At 38.0% G+C, this 23,096-nt stretch overlaps 1 protein-coding gene across 2 annotated transcripts in view; it reads right to left on the bottom strand.

The window, feature by feature from the left end:
- LOC108687701 (probable serine/threonine-protein kinase DDB_G0267686) overlaps positions 1-23,096 on the bottom strand; it is a 105,838-nt gene that overhangs the window by 32,935 nt on the left and 49,807 nt on the right. For both annotated transcript variants that reach the window (XM_018193619.1, XM_018193620.1), the window contains exons 3-5: positions 20,368-20,594; positions 19,177-19,478; positions 18,285-18,562 (exon numbers count right to left, since the gene is read on the bottom strand). In XM_018193619.1, coding sequence (XP_018049108.1) covers positions 18,285-18,562; positions 19,177-19,478; positions 20,368-20,594 — 807 coding nt within the window. The remainder of the gene's footprint in view (positions 1-18,284; positions 18,563-19,176; positions 19,479-20,367; positions 20,595-23,096) is intronic.

Raw genomic sequence — 23,096 nt, 5'->3', positions numbered from 1 at the left:
ATATATATATATATATATGTGTATATTATATACATAGTTATTATTTTGAAAATACGTATCATTGAACTGTCGAATCAAGCCAGTTAAATTGTTAATTTTTTATTTTATTTTACAAGTTCATAAATAATATTATACATGTAATCTATTTCTTTTGTATAATATGCCACTGAATGATGAAGAAGATAATTTCTTCTGCATCAGTAGTATAATATATAGATTAATTTATTTCTATTCATTCGTTAAAAAAAAAAAAGATCTGCTCTATTTTCAACAACTATTGTCATCCCTTATACGATTTATCCTCGATAAATTAATAATTTTTTTATTTAGAATAAATAATGTTTCTTTTCACTTGGTAAGATTTTTCGTTTGTCAAATAAATATCGACATGTCCAATATAATTCTCAAAAATTAAATCAGATTTCTCACGGATATTACATTCTCCTGTAATATTCTTGATTTCAATTCCAAATCCGTTTGGCGCGGAATTCCACGGAATTACACCGCGCGCGATATCGCGCGGAGCTATTAACCCCAGTAGGAGTGAACGCGGTCGCGGCAGAAATTGCGCTTTTAGCTTAATTGCGGTGAAAGTTCAGCATGCGTACGGTCTAGCGTCCTCGAGAGAGGAGGCAGACCGAGGCCGCGTGTACATTTCCGCGCTTTCGCGCAGAGGTTGCGAGTTCGCGACTCGTCGGCCGCTTAATTGCGATCGTGATTTCACGTTTTCACTGCGGCTATGGACAATTGTACGGAACAAAGCTGACGAAACTGACCCAAGTCACAAGCGCGATTATGTGATATGACGGAATTAGCATTTATCGAAATGCGCATCACGATGATGACGCTTCATGATCGTAGTGAACACATCAACAAGGATTAAGTTATAATCTCAGATAGAAGTTTTAAAGACATGCGCAATAATAGACTGCTTTAAAATAGTTTCCTATTCAATTACGTCTCTTGACTACTCGAAATTGCAAATAAAAACATGGTGATAATATAAAATGCAGCAATTAAAATTGACAAGAGATTGCAAGAGAAACACGAGGAAATCGCTAAGCAGAAGGAATAAACTTTGCGTTTAAGAGCTACGCATATGGCACATCTTCCATCATTCGAACGTCATCCACGCGTAGCTATTTCTCTCGCTCTGTATCCGCGATATCTAATTTCATAGTCCAATAAACTTGCTTTTTCTCGTTTGTAAATAACCGTGTCGATGACTGCGGGAAGGAATACCGTAATAAAGCACTCACGATTTTCCCGCGTTCCATCTTTAATTGAACCTCACGTTAGATCGACGATAAGTTTCGACTTTAACGTGGCCATCCGTCACATCAGAAATAACGCAAACCACAAACGAGCGGTTGTCGCGTGTTCGCGCTGCATAACTGATCCCGACGTTAATCGCCACTCATTTTCTCTTATCTCATGCAGCACTGAGTTTCTTATTGCCCATTAAAATCAATCATTGCTTTTACGAGAACGATTCGCATACATAACGATTTACCTTTCATGGCGCCACTTTAATTTTTCGCATAGAATATCAAACTCCTCTGTACATTCGTCTTGATTTTATTATACATAACATTGCTGCATTTTTCGCTTGATAAAAAAATAAACTACAATATATGTTACGCTTTTCCAGTCAAGCTGCTGTGAACATCTCATTGCTGCTTCCAATATCATAAATTTAGTTTCGTCGGCCGTTTGAAAAAGTCAAATTAAGATAAATTACGCGTTTTATGTGGAAATGAAAAAGTCCTTGAAGCCACCTGACGCGCGTGGCGGTCGACGGATTCGACGAGGGTCCTACTTTCAACGTATCTCGGCACGACACGGCATGGCACGGCACAGCACGACGTTAACTTTTCTGGATACCAGAGTACCGACGCGGATGCGCTGAAATCCAACGGTAATCCCCCGGGGGCCGTGTTCCAGGAAAGGTGAAACCGGGAGAATTGTACGAGGGAGAGGATGGTCGATCTGGACGCACGCGCCGGGGGCAACCAGAGGCTCGCGCTCTGTAATCACTTCTGCCTCTCTCTCTTTCGCATACCCCTGGATCCTCTGGATCTCCATCGCGTTCGTACGAGACATACACGGTGTACACGTGTGCTCTCGCGCGTGTGAGGAAGAGAACGAGGAGGGATTCTCTCTGGCTCAACGTACACGCACATGATCGCTCGTCCGCAAGTGCATACTAATTCTGAATGCAGGGGGATGGGGTTACATTATGTAGGTGTGTCTACGAACACGCACGCGCGACTACGAAAGAGACTTGGACTGACTTCGAGGAGCGGACGCAATGCTGAAGAGAGGGAATCGACCCCGCACGCCACACGCTTTTGCGCGTCCTCCTCTTCTGCTCTACACAAGGCACACATCTGCGTAATTGTCCCCGCCGGCAGCATCCGACCGATGCTGTTCCGACGGACGCGATCTTATCCTACAGTATGGCTCAAAAGTACTCGAGCGATGCTGTGAATTTTTGTACTATATAGCGAAAGTTCAAAGTCCATATTTTTCACGTCTCATTATCTAATACAATAAATGGCTGTTTAATTTTTTAATCGAATAACTTTGTTCCAAAAATTTTGTTCACACGAACGAAGCGTATCCCGAAATGTCTAACGGATCGTCGAGATTTTGGGCAGCGGGATAACTTGCCTCTTGAGTACGAAGGAGTTAACACGAACGGTAAATCTTCGACCCGATCGCCCTTGGCCGCGTATCTCCCCTATGTTAAATCATTTCATTATCTTTGCGAACGATGATGCTAGGGCTCCTTCCTGCTGAGAGAAGAGCGAAATAAGAGAGCGACCGGTTCTCAGACCTTCCTAAAATAAGCACAACCATCCTAGATGTTCTTTCCAAGCATCAAGACTGACCACGACCATCAGTCTTTCTTCGCTCGCGCCATCATCATCGCTCTTATCTACGCGAAAGTAGCTATTTCTAAAAGTAAATCACACGATCGTTGCTCTGCCTTTCGAGAGATCCAGACACGAAACGCTCCGAGGAATTATTCAAATTTTGCTTCGCCAACCAAAGATTAAAATCGGTAGAATAAATCAAGGTAATAGCGACGATGAGATAAATGCGAGAGAGACACTTAATAATAAGTACTTAATAATAATAATAATTATATATATACTTGACAATTATCTATGATTTCTTACGCATTTATGAGAACTGTTTTGATCATCTCCGTTTATTCAAAACGAAGATTAACTAACGCCGCGATCGTGACAAGAAGAGTACAATTTTATATGTTTATATTTGATTCTTTTTTCTAGTAATAAATCTTACTGTGAATGTGCATTCGCAATGAGAGATATACGACAAGCTTAGATCTAGAGAGAAACAAAGCGGGAGAGTCTATCGACTGGTTGCGGTTTCATCGTCAGTCTGGTTACATCTCTCTGGGAAAGTCTGTAACTCGCGCGGAGACGTCTCTCGCGCGAGCGATAAATCTTCGGCACACTCGGAGGCGGAGAGACCATCCATTCGGTCTGAGGCTTGGCTCGTCCCAGCCGCTTATGACAATGTGTACTACCAGCGGCGAACACCGGTCGTACGCGATGCAGCGATCGTGCATAAAAGCGATCGTGAATAAGAAGGATTGAAACAAAACACCTCAATGTGTTACACGATGTTGCGCATGCGATTATCGCATTGTGCAACAGCGACGAGAGAAATAATTCTGTAATTACGTACAGTACATGTCCTTTACGTAATTCGGCTGGTAAATAATTTTCATTGGAAAAAAATGTTCATATATCCTTCATGCTAATTCCCTTTCCAGTTCCAGTCTTCGCGCGTTATTAACATCATTATTTGACGGTTATGTAATTAGTAAAATCCCATACACACGCGAGTGATATGATTGATTCTCGTCGTGAAGCAACGCGGTCTCGAACGGTCGCGTCTAACTCCGGCCCGATACAATCGTGCGATTCAAAACCGTGTACGTCAGACGGAGATTAATAATCCAGTTAAGATTGCGATAGAGGAATACTTAAACACGATGTCACGTTCCATCAAAAACTCTTTACGAAACAATCGCGTATACATTAGTGATAAACAGACTGCAATGTTCGGGAAACGGAATATATAATTATAAATAGTTATTTTTTATTTCGTTTAAATCGTTTGTCCATTTATCGAGATATCAAGAATCCTCTTGATGCTCGTTTATGTCAGTGCGACGCGCGTTAATGTCACGATAATGTCAATCGGCGACGAAAGACGGTGAATAAAAGGAACGATAAAGAGAACGTAATAATTATATTAACACCCGCGAGCCGCAGAAATGCCCTCGTGTCGTCCCACGATCTTGAGAAATTTCTCGGAAGAACATTACATATGGAAAAAAGACATTGAATCGCGGGTAACGTGAGTTAATTGTGTAGGCCATTGCCAGACGTGACATTACGCTCGCAATCTCTCGCAAGGCGTGTACCAAGAAGTGAGATAAAAGCGCATAGAGCGGCGAGATCGCATTAGGCTTTCATGCCTCGTCCAAGTATCTTATCACCTTCGATCTGCAGTTAGAAAGATACAGTTGTAATTTACAAACGACTATTCACTATCGCGCAACGCTTTCGCGTTGCTCTAAGCTGTTACGAGAAAATTGTTTTCAGAGGCTTCAGGCATGCCCTCGAGAACATTTCCATCCGCGAAACGAAGAAATTTAATTATGCATGCTCATGTTGGAGAATTGCAAATGATTATTAATCGATCGATATAGATGATCAATTTATGTACATTGTGTACGTAATATATACCTGTATTGCACACAGTAAACTTTCTTGAGATTACACAAGAAAGAACTTAAGATTCATAGCAAAAGTTTTGTCTTTTTTTCACGAAAAAAACATTTTAAAAATATTTTTCTTAAGTTTTTAAGTTTTCTTTTTTTATATACTTCAGAAAAAAATATTTTTCTCGTTTCAGTTTCAACATTTTTTATGATAAAACTAACTTAATAACTCAATAAAGCTTTCTACGAGAAAGAATCATACTCACAAAATATAGTCCGTAAAAATTAAAAGGTAACAGATATATGTATGTGTTTTATGCATGTAGCTATTGTTTCATGTAACAACCATGTAATCGCTTGCGTAATCATAACGCAACTCGATAAGATCTCTTAATCTTTAATACAATCTAACGATTTCTCAACGGTGCGGTGGGGAGATTACGTCGTCGAGGGTTATAATCACCTAAGAGGGTTCTTCGAACCCGTCTTAGCTCGCAGGTACCGTTCGTCAGGGTCAATGCGGCGAGGAGAACCGGAACGGTAACGCCGGACTAGGTGACGTTATTAATTGGTTAATGGGAAGAAAAGAGCGGCAGGTCGGCAAGGTGAAGGAGAAGGTACAGAATACGATGTTGAGATGGAGGAATAACAACGGCGCGGCGTCCCGGTGTTGACCGTTGGCGTGGTCGAGCTGAAAGGAGCGGTCTCTGGTGGATTAATTATCATTACCTTAGTGCAAAGAATGAGATCGTGCGTACCCCACCTAACGTTACCTTCGCCGTGACTGGCTACCGCGCCCGTACCACGACCCACTTCCGATCTCCTGGACATAACGACAAGCCGGGTACGCGAAGGAGAATGTCGAAGATGATATATATGTTCGATAATATTTTAACTTTTAGTAATTTATACAACATGCATCTGAAAATTCTCAAGTATCTATATGCCAAATAAAAGATTTCTCAAATATTTTAAAATTAAATATATAAAATTCTTTCTCATTTTTTAAATAGAAATTTGACAGAATTTATATTCATATATATATGAAGCTTAAAGGAGTAATTATCAGCGAGATTGAAATATTATTATATATTACGACGATAAATATCTCTTTTAATTGAATAATAGTCGTTGCGAGTTTTCTTTTCTACAATAATGCCGCACTGCAGAAAAAAATATGTTATGTAACAAACTTGTCTGGGAAATTATAAAAATCTATCTTATCAAACTAAAGACAGAGAAAAAGTATCGAGAATAGCGTGGATTCCGGAGAATGTGACAAGAAGCAGCGGTTAAGCGGCGCTCATTAGAGCTCAACGTCTTACGTTGTATCGTTTTCATCAAACCGACGGTTTCCTCGTTCACCATATATTCTGTGTTACCATGAAAGGGGATAAAAGCCGCGGATGACGATCGTGGGACGATTAGCCGAGACACTCTTTACCCGCGCGATAGTTGCTCTCCCAGTAGAGACGTGAGTATATGTACGCTGTGATGTCTTCCAGTCAGTCTCCCGCTCATCGGACTTGCCTCGTGTCGTTGCACTAGACGTTAAACCGAGTAGTTAGGGTACAGAGTGACTATCTCGGCCGCGTACCGACACGCTCCTCTCCTTTACTACCTGAACGGCTAACGATGCCCATTAGAGCACGAGGACGCCGAGTCTTCCTGACTAATCGCAACGCGCACGACTCCATACCTCATGCAGATCGGCTATTCGTCTTGCGGTATCCTCCAGTTTGTCAGCCGAATCGATACGATAAAGATACCAGCTGTCTATGACGTCCGAGCTTGGAGAACCGAAGCGCGTAGATCGAGGGGATGAGAAACGACGGCGGGCAGACATGAATGCACCGCGAGATGCGTTTCGATGCGACAGGAAGGATAGACGTGCCGATACGTACTAGAAGCGAATAAGATGAGCACTTTAAAGGATCCTTTAAAGGAAGCGCCCGGTCGTTTGCTGGTGAACACCGCGAAACGGAATGGCTGGTTGGAATCGATTGGATCGCTTTAACAAAACAACGAAAAAACATGAGCGAATGTCCAATTCTTTCTTTTCCGTGACACGATTTTGTCAGTATAGTGAAGAAACTTTCGCAAAATTAGGATTTGGAATCGATTTATATATTATATTAGGTGTACAACTTTGCTTCCGCCGTTTTTTTCCGAAATTCGAGGCTTTATTGTAAAAAACTGGTTATACATTTATGATTCAAAGTATTGTCCATCGCTGGCCACTACTTTCTCCCATCTTTCGGGTAGCATACGAATCCCGCGTCGAAAAAACTGGTCATCTTTTGAGGCTATCCACGAATCGATCCAATTGTTTACTTCTTCATAAGACCGGAAGTGCTGGTCAGCCAGGCCGTGTGCCATTGATCGAAACAAGTGATAATCAGAGGGAGCAACGTCTGGAGAATACGGCGGGTGGGGTAGGACTTCCCATTTCAACGTTTCCAAGTATGTCTTGACCACTTTCGCAACATGGGGTCGAGCATTGTCATACTGCAAAATCACTTTATCGTGTTTCTCGTTGTATTGTGGCCGTTTGTCTTTTAATGCTCGACTCAAACGCATCAATTGCGTTCGATACCGATCGCCTGTGATTGTTTAAGTCGGTTTTAACAGTTCATAATACACTACGCCGAGCTGGTCCCACCAAATACAGAGCATGACCTTGGAGCCGTAAATATTCGGTTTGGCCGTCGACGTGGAAGCATGGCCGGGAACTTCCAATGATTTTCTGCGTTTGGAATTATCGTAATGAACCCATTTTTCGTCCCCAGTCACAAGTGCGATGCAGAAATCCCTTCCGTCTTTGCCTTTCAAACAGCTGTTCACAAGCAAACAAACGCCGTTCAACATCTCTCGGCTTCAATTCGTACGGCACCCAATTTCCTTGCTTCTGAATCATTCCCATGGCTTTGAGGCGTTTTGAAATGGCTTGTTGAGTCACTCCCAATGATCGTGCCAATTCTTCTAGATTTTGACACGAGTCTTGCTCAAGTAATGTCTCCAATTCTGCATCTTCGAAAACCTTCTCTCTTCCACCGCTATGCCGGTCTTCGACGTCAAAATCACCGTTCTTGAAGCGTTGAAACCACTCACGACACGTTCTTTCACTAATAGCGGCACCTCACCATAAGTATTTGAGAGCATTCGATGAGCTTCAGCCGCAGATTTCTTCATATTGAAGCAAAAAATTAAAACCTCCCGCAAATGACGAGAATTTGGCTCGTAAACTGACATTTTCAATTGAGAATAACTTTATGATGCAGACACAAATCGACTAATGTTTCTATGGGGTTATGTTGACAGATGCCCAAATTTATTGTATGACGTCTATGATCTATTTATTTCGATCACCACTTACCGCTAAAGCCTAGGAAAACGGCGGAAGCAAAGTTGTACACTAATAGTAATCAAATCAAAGTCGCATTGCGAATTATCTCGCATCATCACCTTAAGAACAAAATTTGTGCGATCATAAGGAACATGTCGTAAGTGCACGTTAACGGGGAAAGGTGAGAGCAGCCCGTGGAGCTTCGCTCGCGCGGCACTTCCTTGACGATGATCGACGTAGATCGAGTGAGACGAACAGAACACGTGGTGCAGACAGTTCCGCAGGCGATGCGGTCTCGTGTTCCTGTAGGAGGAATAAGAAAAGCCTCACGAGTTCGTCGATACAGGCTCGCGCGATGGGTGATGCAAGCGCCGGTAACCTAGATCTGTCACCCAAACGATTACGAGGGAGAATCACATGTAGAGAAAGCGGGAAGAAGAGAATAGAGAACCAGCCATTCATCAGGCTGCAACTCAAAGAGAAGCGAATCGAGAAAGAAGAAAGAGAATGGGCGGTAGAAACGTTGTCGATGATTAGAGCAAGATGAAGAGAGAGAGAGAGAGAGAGAGAGAGAGAGAGAGAGAGAGAGAGAGAGAGAGAGAGAGAGAGAGAGAGCAGACGGCCGTGACGACCACGTCGCCGATGTTTCGTGATTCCAGGCCTCATCATCGCGCAATCATCTTCACAAAGCGGCCCGCGCGCTACCGCGTTTCGTAATCAGCCTTAAACGATAACAAGATACGTGGCGAACGAGGCGAAGCGAATCTGCTTCGGGGAAATGCGCTTATGCGCGTAACATGTGCTCGCCGCATATGCTCCGTCTGCAAGGCAGGGCAGGGTGGAATCTCGTGAAGTCGAGAAATCACGCTACTGTATAACGCGAGAATATCCGTTATTCGATTTACGCTGTGTGGTTGGTCTGAAAACGCGCATGAATCTTTACCGTCATTTCTATGGCATGGGAGATCTGCTATAAATATCTGTGTATGAAAATGTGAAGAAGAGCGATATATTTTCTTGAAATTGCTTTTTCCTCGTAAGAGCTTCTATCTGTATTAATAAAATGAGAGAAAAAGTACAATTTCATGTCTTACTTTAAAATTGAACATCATACACGTAATAATCAAAATATATTCCGTAAAAAATTATCAAGGACATTCGCGGAGCTTCCTTGTAAAAATGCGAATGAATGTGCCTATGACTGTGTACATTGGTAATTAAATGTCTGAGTATGTAGAAAAAAGCCAATATTCAATAAAACGCGCATCCGTACAATCAATGCAAGACATGACATTTAAACGGATTCTAAAGTCGCCTGTATTATCAACTAACGCAATAATTTTTGTATAACAATTATTTTTCTCTTTTACAGATTTCTTTTCCGGGATTAAAGTACACGATTAAAGTACATTAATATGTATTAGTTTACGCCGAGAACGAAAAATATTGTTTAAATTGAGATCTTTATCATTTCTTAATTCAAATATGGCGTCAGAGCTGTTCTTTTCTTTCTATTCATTTATTACTATTTTTTAACATTTTACATCTGCTCCACCTTTCTGTCACCGTAATGTCAATTGAAAGACAGTTCATGCAGCATGAAATTCAGCATGAGCATTAATTTCGTTTACTATTCAATTAATTATGCTCATACAGGATGATATAGCGCGTGCATGTATAAAATATAAATCGGCAATTCTCGTAACGTCGCTCGTGACACGTGAATGTAAGAGGTCGTCTGAGTTCAACGATATTCGGAGCAAGAATTATGGTGTTCGTGCATAAAATCGTGGCAACGGGAGAGAACCTGTTGCCGCTTCTAAGATCACGAAGACGATAAGGCCGAAAGCGGAGGTGGAATCCTACCCGCAGTGTAATTAAGCATTGACCTATAACGAGCTGTAATTAGTCATAGCTCTAACGAGCCATAGGAATCAATCGATAGAGTCGAGGATATCACGCCGACATTTGAGTTGCTGATCTTTAATCTAAGAAAACTGACACGTATATAAAGATATGACCGTAAACATTATTAGAAGATGTATCGTGTAACTCCGCAAGCTGTAATTTCGAAGCAACGACATTTTGGGACATGAATATATATTTTCATATTATTATTGACAAAAATGAAAATGAAAAGTCCATCAATAATTAACGTCTACGTCAATGTTAATTAATTTCGATTACTGTTAAGTGCTTACTGCATAACGATCGTATTTATTTCGCGAAATAATGTTATTGTATGATAATTCGAAATGATTGAAAATTCATTAAACGTATCATCAATGCATCCAGTGTTTTTAACATTATTATCGACAAACACGAGAATATAGAAAAATCGATATTTTTCTAAACAACAATTTAAATCGTTGACATGCATCATTATCCTTAATTCAATTACTGACATTGTACATGTAAGCGTGCGCTAACGAGAGCGAAGCTCTAGCCAGAAGAGATATACTGAAACGATCGAGGAAGAACAACGAGACTCATAGTATGGCAAAGATACGCAACTATAAAGCCAATAAATTTTGATTACAGTTTGACTGCAGAGAACAACCGTCAATACACCCTAGTGCGCACACTGTTTTTCGCTCATTGCTCGCCAGGAAATTACAATGTCCAAACATAACGGCGTATAAGATACAACGCTTAGCTAACAACTAGCTAAGAATCTGTAGTAACTCGACATCGAACTCATCTCAGATAAGTTCGATGGCCATAACATAAAAAATGTGAGTATTCACAAGCTAGGTACTGAATCAGTAAATAGATGCGCAAAAGTAAAAGGAGAAAAAATAGAATAGATGCGAATATGTGTTGTCGATAGATCATGTGTAGCGATTAAGAAAATGTATTATCCCTACACTAATATCACTCGGATTGTGTAACAGCTTGTAGCACTATGAAAAGCGATTATATATCATTCTATTTCTTGTAAATAGAATGCCTATCTTTTTTCTTAATTTGACGGTCTGATAGATATTTGTGATATCATGATTTTTGTTCTTTTCTCAGATTGATTGAATTCACCGAAGAAAAAAAAATTAAAACATGACTGAAAATATTTACACCGTTTTCAGTCGTCGATAATTAAATGCACGTTTGATGAATACGTCTCGGCATATTTCTGTATAAATGAGAGGCTAAAGAGCCGGTTCACGGTTATCGGCATACACGCTTTCAAACGCACGGTAGCGATCTGTCGAGCGGAGAAAGATGGCGTTAAATCCAAGTTAAGAACGTACGTGTCTTTCCAAGTCAACATTCACGTGCACACGTACGTGATATCGCACGCCTGTACATATGTGCATACACAGGATGTGAGAGAAAGCGCGCACATGGCTCTCAGATTAATTAACGTTCTTGGCGATTAGGTAGGTGCTGGCCACGTGTCCAACCATTAAATCAATCGACGAATCGTAGTGATTCTGTGGTTGTGTGTAAATCCCCGGACAGTTTGCTCGCTGCCCATGATAAGAGGATACTTTCTAAATATAATTCGCACTGTAGCGAATTCGAATTTATCCACCTGGATAGAGATACAAAGATACCAGTAATTGTCGAATAATTACAACTACTAATTGCCAAAAACCGTATACGTAAATTTGTGAAATTTCGATAAATTAAAATCGATATGATTTTGTTTCCAGTTCTTACTGAATAAAAATAAAATTAAGTAAATATAAGAGTCAAAAATAATAAAACTTTAATAAACACACGTCATTTTCTAATATTTATTCTCGATATCATTATTCTAAAAATTTTTGATAGTATAACATGTCTTACAACAATAAAAATTATATGTTCGGCTTCTTGATCGAGCCATCTTCAGATTTATTTAAATCGCAACCCGCAATAAAGTGAAACGAAAAAAATTAAAATAAAGATAAGTAAGTTAATCACACTCTCTCTCTGATCTTCTTACTGAATAAACAATTACATAGACAAATGAACGATGAAAATTCATATAAAAATTCATATAATTATTTAATAAATTTCTATTATACAATTTTTATATTTTCAGAATGTAAATAATTTATGATTCTGATTTTCAGTGGAGCTGAAAACAAAATATAAGAGATTTATAAAAGATTATATAATTTAAAATTATATCAATCTAAATCTGAAACTATAAACCATTCATTTTTTTTTTATTATCTTCGGCGTATTATCTTCTAATATTCAAGCTGAATACGATTCGCCGTAAATAAAATTCATTAAATTATTAACATGATTCATTGATATAGCGAAGCGAAAGATTGTCACTATTACGATCACATCGAGGTACCTACACGCGAATAAACAGATTGCATTAGCAATCAACACGCTTTTCATCATTAATTTCGTAAATAATGTAAATGTTTTAGTACAACGCGGGCTATCATTAAGAATGTTTAGACGCAAATCTACTATACAATTAATAAAGGCATTTTGCCGCCGCAGTATTGCTGTCTATCTAAAACCGATAGTTGCTGATTGTTTGGTAAATGTATTATACAATAGATACTCAATAAACTTAATTCATTAAATCATCTTTTATCATTAAATTATATATTGCTCTTTGAAAAAAGCAGATTATATACATTAAGAAAAAGTTACAATTATATTAATTAAGTAAAGAAAGAATTATCCTCTAGAACTTATACACTTCATTCAATTAACTTAATGTCAATGTATTTTTATTTATGAAACGCAGTTACTTGAATTTGTGATATCAAAATTGCAGAGACTATGATAGATAGCGAACCAAATACAGGAAACTGTTCGGATCGATGGATAGTAAGCTTGGTGCAGTCTGTACAGGAAGTATCTAATCGAATTCGCGCAACAATACAGTAATTTTTAACAATCTCTAATTTCATCGATCATCCATCATAGAAACATCATACAATCCTTTCCCAAACATATCCGACATCCAAGTCAAGGCAAACCCTTCGTGCGAATCGAGCGTGGCCGACGGAATTGCGGATTGATCGACATGGAGGAGGAAGCGCTTCGGTTTCAAGCCGCAGGAATCTAGAACGAGAACGTCCCGCATTCGACGCGCACGTCCGTAATCGACGAGATACGCGGTGGGTATTAGCGCCTATTAATGATTAATTGATCGATGCCAGGAGGCCTCGTTTCACGTGTGTGACGATGCTACACGCTAGTTCTAGCAAGCGAGAACGAAGGGTCGACCCGGGTCAGATCATGCTTTGCGCCGAATCGTTAGAAAGTCCGTGCTCCGAGTCTCGCTGCGCTGCGTAGCACGCTCCGGATTAAGAAGAGATACCTATCCATCGACTTGATGACTCGTCCCGATATTGAGAAGTGTTGCTCGTTCCGTGCACTCGCGTTGTTAGAAAAGGAGTCGCCGTACTCAGGACAGAAAACTCTTGCGCAATAATTCAGATCTCGGAAGGGCACCTCACCGATATCCTTAAAGATCAGTGCAAATACAAGCGTGACTCTAAATGACGTGATTCTCTTTTCTTCCTGTAAGTGAGCGACTCGCAGTAGTATCGCGATTTATCATGATTTATCGGATACAATTTATCCGTGACGAGAGAAACGTTAATAATTCTTAAATGATCGGGAAATGAAAAATGTATGATTCAACGCGACAGCGAACGACTAACAACCATTCAACGAAGTTTCATGACTTGTACGAGTTGTTGAGGGTAAATAGAACAAACATAATCGTTCAAAAATGTCCTCGGTCAATCTTCATCGTTAATCGGAATCGATTCAAAATGGTTAAAGCGTAATCGGACGTTGGTCCCACATGGTCGATGAAATACGAATAACGAATGGATGTCATGGAGAAACTCGTATGAGAATAAGTACGCGTGGGACGCGAGGACGCAACATCTTTCGTGTGTCGCATCGCGAAAAACATACAAACCACATTCATGACTTTTTAACGATCTAGGACGGAGCGATCCTACTTCAGACACTAGCTCAGACACATGTACGCGTTTATGTGTATAGCGGATGCTTTAATCCTCTCATTCTGAATTCTTGGAGTCTATGGATTGTTTTGAACCGCATGATGTATTACTATAAGTTACGTACTCACACCTTCTTGTAGTCGACGATTCGTAATTCTAAATAGGTACAATTACTTTCATTCTTCACATTTACGTAATACATAATACTCTATATGTCAGCGAAAGTTTCACCGACGTTTCATTGATGATAACAATATTGAAAAATGGAATTGTTCATATAGAACCACAAACAATTTAAATCAAAAGTTGAACAAAAAATATTTATTTATGCAAACGTATAAATAGATAAATTTTTTTCAAATAAGTTTACGAGTTTATGATTTTATGACTTTTATAATAAGAATAGTATCACATTAGATCGATTAATGAGATAAAACTGTTTACGCTATCAGTAATAATATGTAATTACCCCCTAAGCAAGTCTATATTTGTATATCTAAAACTGTATTTATTACAAATTATTACCAAAGCAATTATTACCAAAGAATAGTTTAATCGCTTCCAACTTCTCTCATCATGAAAATAAATAATCAATGTACTAAGTACCAATTGAATACGTAGCAAGACTTGCAGTAATAATTACTTTCGTTTTTCCGAGATAGTTTCGCACTGTTGGCTCGAACGAAAGTGAATGCATTAATATAACAGGATAAGGATCACCACCATAATTCTAGCTAATCTATGAAAGGATCACTCGTGCTGTTGATTAGTTTGCAAGAATTCTCCGCGACACTAGAATTTCGGTGCTATAATTCTAAGAGGATTCATCTGCATAATGCCATATTTGCCAAATCAAGAATCGAGATCAAGAGCTCAACATGATAATTCGGTAGATGAATCGAACGGCGTGCACGAGATGTTCCATGATGTAAATAACGACCGATGAGATCGTCATGTGCAAAGAAAATTATGGCTCCACTTTATAAATCTTAAGCGATTTGTTTAGATTTTACTTTTATACGTTTTAATGATTCGATATTGCGTATTCGCGTGATCATTATAGACGCATTCATCGACGGCTGTAAAGAGAAGATCACAGATCTGTTCGTGTCTACATGTTAATTCGAACATTTATAATTGAACAAATGTAATAAATTGCTGCATTAATTATCTCACTAAATTTGTATTTAATTTAATACATTTTATGTGTTTGAAATGGTCCATTCAAATTTATATGTTAATTCAACACAAAATAAATGTGATAGAAATTTAACATAAATATCATTTAAGAAGATATAAACACAAAAAAAGATAATACAGTTTGTAAACAAAATATGTTTCCATAGTTTGTTCAGTAAAATTAATATTTATACATTAAATTAACATATATTCATTCGTCTTAAAATTTACATTTTAAAATATATTATTTTTATTCACTTATTCATAAATTGTATTATTTTGACACAAAGAAATTTTTAATACAAAGAAATTCAACACAATTTAAATAACAGAATCACATTATGTTAAATTAACAAATATGTTAAAAAATTCAACATAAATATTTAGGATTTGAATGAACCGTTTCTAACACCGATTCAAAATGTTTTTTTGTTTCTAAAAAATCGATAATATACAGTATCATTAATTCTATGTTCATATGCAGGGTGTCCTGAAAGTTTTGACCAATTACTTTTTTGTGTGTAGATAGAACGGATTAAGCTGAGTCGAAAAGTCCTCTACTAAAAATTTTTTCGGAATTTTTTATCAACTTTTAAATACTGAATTTTTTTATTTTTACCAACATGAGAAAATACGATATTAAAAAATTTTTAGAGTTCTATGAGAAGAAAATTAATGATTTTTGTCTTTTGCAGTTTTTAACTAAGTTGATAGTATTTGAGTAAAAAATTATTCAAGACTAATATTTGGCAATTTTTAGTAATTAATATCTTGTTAACTATTGCGAAAATTGCAAAATTGGTAGAGGACTTTTCGATTCAATTTAATCCCTATCTACACAAATGCAATTGGCAAAAACTTTCGGGACATTTTGTATAATATAAAAATGTTTACAAGGCAAACGTTTTTTTATACCAACTGTACTAAATTTACGAAAGTCATTTATGAAGCCATTATCAGAGATTATTTCACATACATGTGTACTACAACGAGCAAAGAATAATCGGTACCAGGGTTCCTCTCGAACATTGATTCTCGAGATGTGTAGCGGAGTTCCTGGAGGCATGTCAGTTTCGATTATCCTCGGCTATCGTTAGGCCCCGTTCAGCGCGTGCTCGCTCGCGCGAACGCAGTCGCGGTCCTCGAAACGTCAGACTGTCGGGGCCGTAAATTTTTTCGCGGGCGCCCACCTCTTGTCATGCATATTCATGAATACTCGAATGTAATCGAACGCCGCGCGAGCGAGCCAACGTAGAAGGACTGGAGACGGCGGGGTCCTCGAGCGCTTCGATCAGCCGTCGACTCAATTCAAGAATGACGAGGGCCAACCATGAGAGCGTATATAGATAAGAGCGGCTCAAGGATCACTGCTCCTCTTGGCAAACCATGTCGTGGAATACCGAGGGACGGCCGTGCACTTTATGCGAATCCCGAGACGACACGCACGACATCGATTCTTATCTCGCGAAGGATACCGCGCGCCATGCAAAAAGTGCAATACGAGCGCGACGCGGTGATGCCGTTTTCGAAACGGCTTACAATATCATAACATGATCGAATTTGGTTTCAAATAACTTCGATATCGATACCGGATACCGACGGATCGCTCATTAAATGTATCAATGTGAAAACTTATGAAAAACCCGTTATCCATCTTAATTATCGCGAGATGCTCATTAGGGTACACAAGAGAGTCGCGTTACGGTGAGTCTTCATTTTTCAGTTGTAAAATAACTTCCCAAAGTGAAGTGAGAGGAAATTGCGACTTGTGACATGGATGAGGAACTTTTCTACCGCGATGCTAGAGTCATGGTTCTTGCTCTCTGTCAAGTGTGAGTGAACGATGTGACAGCCGGAGGAATAACTTCTGTCACGAAGCTGGTGAGGAGTGGCGCTGTTCAAGAGCTTCGTGACACCACCGATCCGCGAAGTGGAAGATCGTATCGTGTATGCGCGAGATAAGCGTGTCGGGTTATCTGTAATTAATCAATTTGCGTCTACCAGGCGGCAGCCTGGTAATTACAATTCTCCGTTTTATCACGAATTATGAAACCATTCATCGCGCGATTCCCGAGCGCGAGCGAAAATGGGGGGGAGGGGGGGACTATCTGTGGAAAGTAGACCGCGCCCCAGTTTTACGATGAAAGGTCGTTACTGCCGAGCGATATGCCGCGCTTCTAAGTGGAGGAAAACGAGGGGAAGCGTTTACACCCAATAGAACGGATGAGTAGATAATTTCAGTGGACACTCGAAAATCCCAACAACCACGCCCGTGACTTCGCGGAAATAGCAAATGTTAAGTGGTCCATAAAAACTATCATCGCGAGATCTAATATTTCGTTCTCAAAACGAGATAAAGAAAGAAAGAAAGAAAAAAGACAAGGAGAAGAAAGAAAGGAGAAAGTAGATTCTACAAACACTAGAGAGGGGTGAAGGATCACAACGCCAGCTTCAAGGGGTCATTATAGAACTTTCCTAGCTGGCGCGCCGTCTCTCCCTACTCGCTAATGCCAGACTGTCCGGATTGACTGATGCCAGGTCATTCAAAGCCTTCTAGATCGCTTCGTTGCCTCACTAACATAGAAGTCGGGAAGATATTGCGCGATTGATGACAGCGTGCACCATTACAGAGTTGTGGCTTTCAAAAGCCATTAAAAATACTAGCTACGTCCAACGCGATTCGTGCAACAATCTAACCGAATCGAAACATTTATCAGATTTTTTTCCTTATTTCAATGAATACGCGGATCATCGTATATATGATCATTATAACTTAAAGGAATTAGCTGTATAGCTTATAGGAATTAGCTCTTTTTATTTTCCAAGTTAGAATTGTGACAGAACAGACATGTTTCGAACAAAACCATCGCAGAAAAGTTTATAGGAAAACATTTGTCTCCAATGACAATCGTTGTGCAATCTCGCGCTTTAATAAAGGCATTAAAATTCGTTTGATGCGCTTGATGCGAGTATACGAATAATGACGTAAGTGCATTACCTACTATTTTTCCTTGTGGAAAACCGCATCGCGATAAAAAAAATCTCCTTGACTCACCTGTGCGTACTCGGCGCATATGTCGATTGACGAAACGTAATTAACGACATCCTCGATGGTCCAGCGATTTACGGCTTGCCCATCACCGCAAGGTATGTGGCCATAGAGAGTTGGACATCTGACCGGTGGAGGTGTGGTTGGTCTCGCGGTAGATTTCGGCTTGGGGGATACGCTTTCGGATCTCCTTGTTTCCGTTCTTTGTCGCTTGCGAGGTGCAAAACCACCGGGACTCGAAAGGTCCAAAGGACTCGTCACCCCTGTGTCTCTTTTGTTTGCGCCTACGTTTTAAAATAAAATAAAACGTTGTCTAATTTTTCTCAAAATTGATCAATGATATGCCACATAAACATACATATCAATCTAATACATAAAATATCTTATAATTCGATTGAATGCACTTAGTATGCGCTGGTATACATTAAAGCCATTATACACAAACTAATATAAAAACATATATTTAATATAAATATAAAAACGCATTAACCAAGATATTCTCGGTGTATTTTATTATGCTGTTAAGTAAAATATATATTTTATAATATTTGAAAAATATGTATTTTACTTTTGCACATTAAATCAATTTATGATTTTAATATGCAGTACGCACTACGCACTGATGCGTCAAATCAAATTTCCTATTAAAAAGCATGGATTTTTATCAACTGCTTTGATCAATCTAGAATTGATTTTTCTTCATAAGAATAGGTTGAGTATCACTCGCTTATATATATAAATGTTAAACAATTAAAAATTGAAGAAAATTAAAAATTAGTACAATTTGCGATTAAAAAATAATTCTGATTTCTTTTTTCAATCATAAAATAATGTTGATCTCTAATATATTTTTTTCTCTATTTAAAAATATAGTACACTTAATTCCTATGATACTTGCCTTTGAGATATGTTTCCAATTCTGCAGCGCTTTGTGCCGCATTGGCAGTTCGTACCATGTGCAAAAGAGCCTGGGTGGATGACATGTCGATCATAGGCGGAAACACAGGACTGCCGAAGAGACTATCCTGTTTTTGCTCTTTCGGATCTTTGTTGGAGAGCGGTGAGGTCGTCGGGACAGTCGATGGTTGCGGAGCTCCTAACGGCGCCATTAGACCAACGAACGGCGTTGCTGCAGCCTTGAAGGCTGGAAACCTCGGGTCTAAACCCGGAGGATAACCGTTTCTTGGTGTGCTAAAGTAACTGAAATAATCAATTGTCCTTGATCATTAACTTCTTATTATAAATATAAAAAAAATACTGGATACTATCACAATCGCACGTAAAAACATTTCAAACTTTTCAGATTCAAGAATATTTTTCTCATCTTTCATCCAATATAAAAAATGTTTTTCGTGATAAAGATGATGTATATGATATAGTAAATTATGAGTTTTAATTTCTTGACATGACTCAATGTCAAACGAGAAAATAAATTCTTCTTTCAGATTCAACGGATTATCTAGATGCCAACTGAATTTAGCAAAGCGTAAACAGATATGCGATAAATTAAAAAATCGAACCTTCTTCTTCAAATAGTAAGGATCGCATTGTTCAACAAAATCTATGTTCAACACTTAACTAAGCAATTAAATAATCATTTGATCTGTTTCCAACCATGTGCCAGAAGGTATAAAATTAAAAATCAACGTACAACGCGACAACCGGTTGCATGCAAGAGTACATTAAGTCTCTCGAGTACTCTCTACGTCTTATGAATCTTAATCACACGAATCTATTTGCAGCTTTCAAGTTTTAATTCTTTTATATCGTCTCGCAGTGTTCGTCAATATATTTGCATGTTATATTCCAACAAAAAATATTCAAAGACATTTGCAAAATCTTTCCTTAATCATACAAGACATTTAGATAAATTTTATGACACGGGCTCGATACAACAATAATGAAGCAGTATTTGCATGTCAATTTTTAATTGGCATGTCAATGTATGACTTATTTAAAAAGAAAACCGAAAGTGATGTTAATGTTGTAATATATGCCTCTTCGTTATGTTAATCTCCCAACCTATTTACAAGGATTATAACTCTACTATGAGTAATCAAAAGTGATCAATAAAATAAGATGGACGTACTCGTTGGGGTTAGCGTTGTTGTACTTGGCGGCGAGACTCCTCATAAAATCACTATAGTTCCGCCCCATCATCTGTTCCATGTGCTTGAGATGATGAGGTGGCGGTGGACCCTCGGGTCCTCCCAAGGGCGTAGCATTTGGCGGCGTCCCCGGGTGACTCGATGAAGAAGGCGTCACGCTCCTCGACGACGTCGAGTTATTGTCAGGCGTGAGTCGTTCCGTTTTAACCTGCAACGTGATAGGATTGCCTTTCTTTAAACGAGACATTACGAGACGCGCGCAACCGGATGTAATAAAAAGGAGCAAAACGTGCAGCAATTAACCGGTAATAAAAAGAATGGAGATATAAAGATGAAGTATTAATTAGTAAACGGAAACAACTCGGGTGCGATAAAAGTGTGTTTAACGCTATTTTATTTAACGCTAAAAAGGATAGATTAATAATTATTTGCAAATGCAAATTTTTTTTCAAGTACATTCACTTAAAACATTAGATTAATATAAATTATAATTTTAATATAACATATATCATATAAGATATATTTACAAAAACATTTTGTTATATTTCATCATAAAAGGAATATCCCATTTCAATTAATTTTCTATTCAAACCTTAAATTCTGGAACAGTGTTATGTTCGCGTAGGATAACTGCGGATAATATACCAATATAGGGAATATTCAACTCGTTGAGTTTAACTGATTAGCAGCGCTTGCGTTAGTGCCACAAAATTATTTACAATTGTATGCTTAACGTGTTGTATAAGTATCAAGAAGGGCAACAGTATTATCTTTATGAGGTAAATATTATAATGGCATGGTATACGAAAATGTGTGTTTCTTATAACTTTTATAATGCTTTATGTAAATTATTAAACATTACACAATATTTAGTTCGATTAGTTTGTTAATCTATTAATGTAGGTTAAAATGAAAATATTCAGTATATCATTGATCAGTATTCATTTTTTTAACAGCCACATTGTATAGGTTATCATAAGATGATGGGGCAATATGTCATTACTTTTGTTAAAGGATAAAATGATAGAAGTCATTTTCTCTAATATATAGGTTAGAGCACTATAAACACACATTTTCCATATAATTAGTTGTGACAGGATATTCGTATTGACAAATATTTAATAAATAAACTTAAATGTTACTCAATACGATATTATTTATTTGCTTATTATTGTATTATATTACTGTTTGTTGTATTACTATTATATTTACTGTTCAATTCAAAATTATGAATAAACAATACAGTTTTTTAATCCATCTTTTATAATGGATTGAATTTTCTTGATTACTGGAACTTAGACTTGTAAAACTATGTACTAAATATAAAATAAAACAAATATTTATTTATACGTTTAATAGTTACACATTATAATTTCTACTTAAAAAATGATTCAAAATATAATTGGATAATATCTAATTGTTGCAGTAGATGGATTCACGAGGACTTGTAGAAAGATATATTTATGCTATTAAAAACGTGTCTCTATATTATGTCACAAATATTTATTTTCATTATAAAAATCATTAATAATGTGTTCTTGCAATAAAACAAACAAAATAAACATTATATTTATTTTTTTATATATGGCATATTATCTGCATAGTGACTTATTATCCATTTTTCAGTATTTCTTTATTTTTAATAATAAAAAAATGAAAATATTCCAATCATGTACAAATAATAGATAAATATAAGTATACAAATATTATACAAATATATATAAAATTACTTTAAATTGAATAAATAATTATTCAAAAATCTAATTTCGCTTAAGTGTGGCATATTCTCCCCACTTATATATTTTGACGACACAAGTAGGATTAATAATTTAAAATTGTTAAGTGTCCTTGCGTAAAGTTGTCAACAGTACATCTGCGAATTACTCATTTCATCTTATCCATGGCAACAATAATTTTACTATCTTTATTACCGGTGTGCTTCGTGTTTGAATGCTGAAGGCCACAGAAACAATGCATCTTTAAAGAAAAAAAGAAACGCCTTTCCTCACTATTGTTCTCCGTATGAAACTAAAAACTGCGATGTTTAAAAAGATGCATTTAGAATATATGGATAATAATACTAATAAATGATTAATCAAAAAATACATAACTATTTTCCATATGATTAGTTACACACGTAGCAAAAATGTTTATTACAAATAATTAAAAATAAAAGAAACAACGCGAGCAACTGAATAACGAGCCGAGACAGATAATTATTAATGATAATTATTACTGCTTTTATAATACGACTACGTCTATTGTATCACAGATGATTATCATATTCTTGATTTACTGCCAGCGCGACTATTTAGCACTAATGCATAAGCTTCATTTGTATACAAAAAAAAGATTCCAGCCTTCGAAGCTTAGTTATCAACGACGGACCACGCCTTCAACTGTGAAGGACGCTTATCGGCAGTTGCTGAGCACAATATGTCTCGCTCGGGCGAGATGCGTGGCGGTAGGAAATATCCCGGGTGCATTAATTCCCGGGAACAGATTGCATCTGAGATATGGTAATGAAGGCAACGCGTGGCGTAAGAGTTGACTCCTCTTCGCTCGGCATGGCGAAAGGACGCGCCGTGACACTAAGAAGAACGAGAGTCGATTGGCGTAGAATAGGGTTCCCGAGACGCAGTCCGAAGACCGCGGTAGAGACTACGGTAAATCTCTTTCTCGCCTCCAGACCTCTTCCTGACAAGGGACC

Source organism: Atta colombica, unplaced genomic scaffold (assembly GCF_001594045.1).
Source record: "Atta colombica isolate Treedump-2 unplaced genomic scaffold, Acol1.0 scaffold210, whole genome shotgun sequence".
Lineage (NCBI taxonomy): Eukaryota > Metazoa > Arthropoda > Insecta > Hymenoptera > Formicidae > Atta > Atta colombica.
Note: the sequence above shows the minus strand (reverse complement) of the source record. Positions and strands in the feature narration are given on the sequence as shown.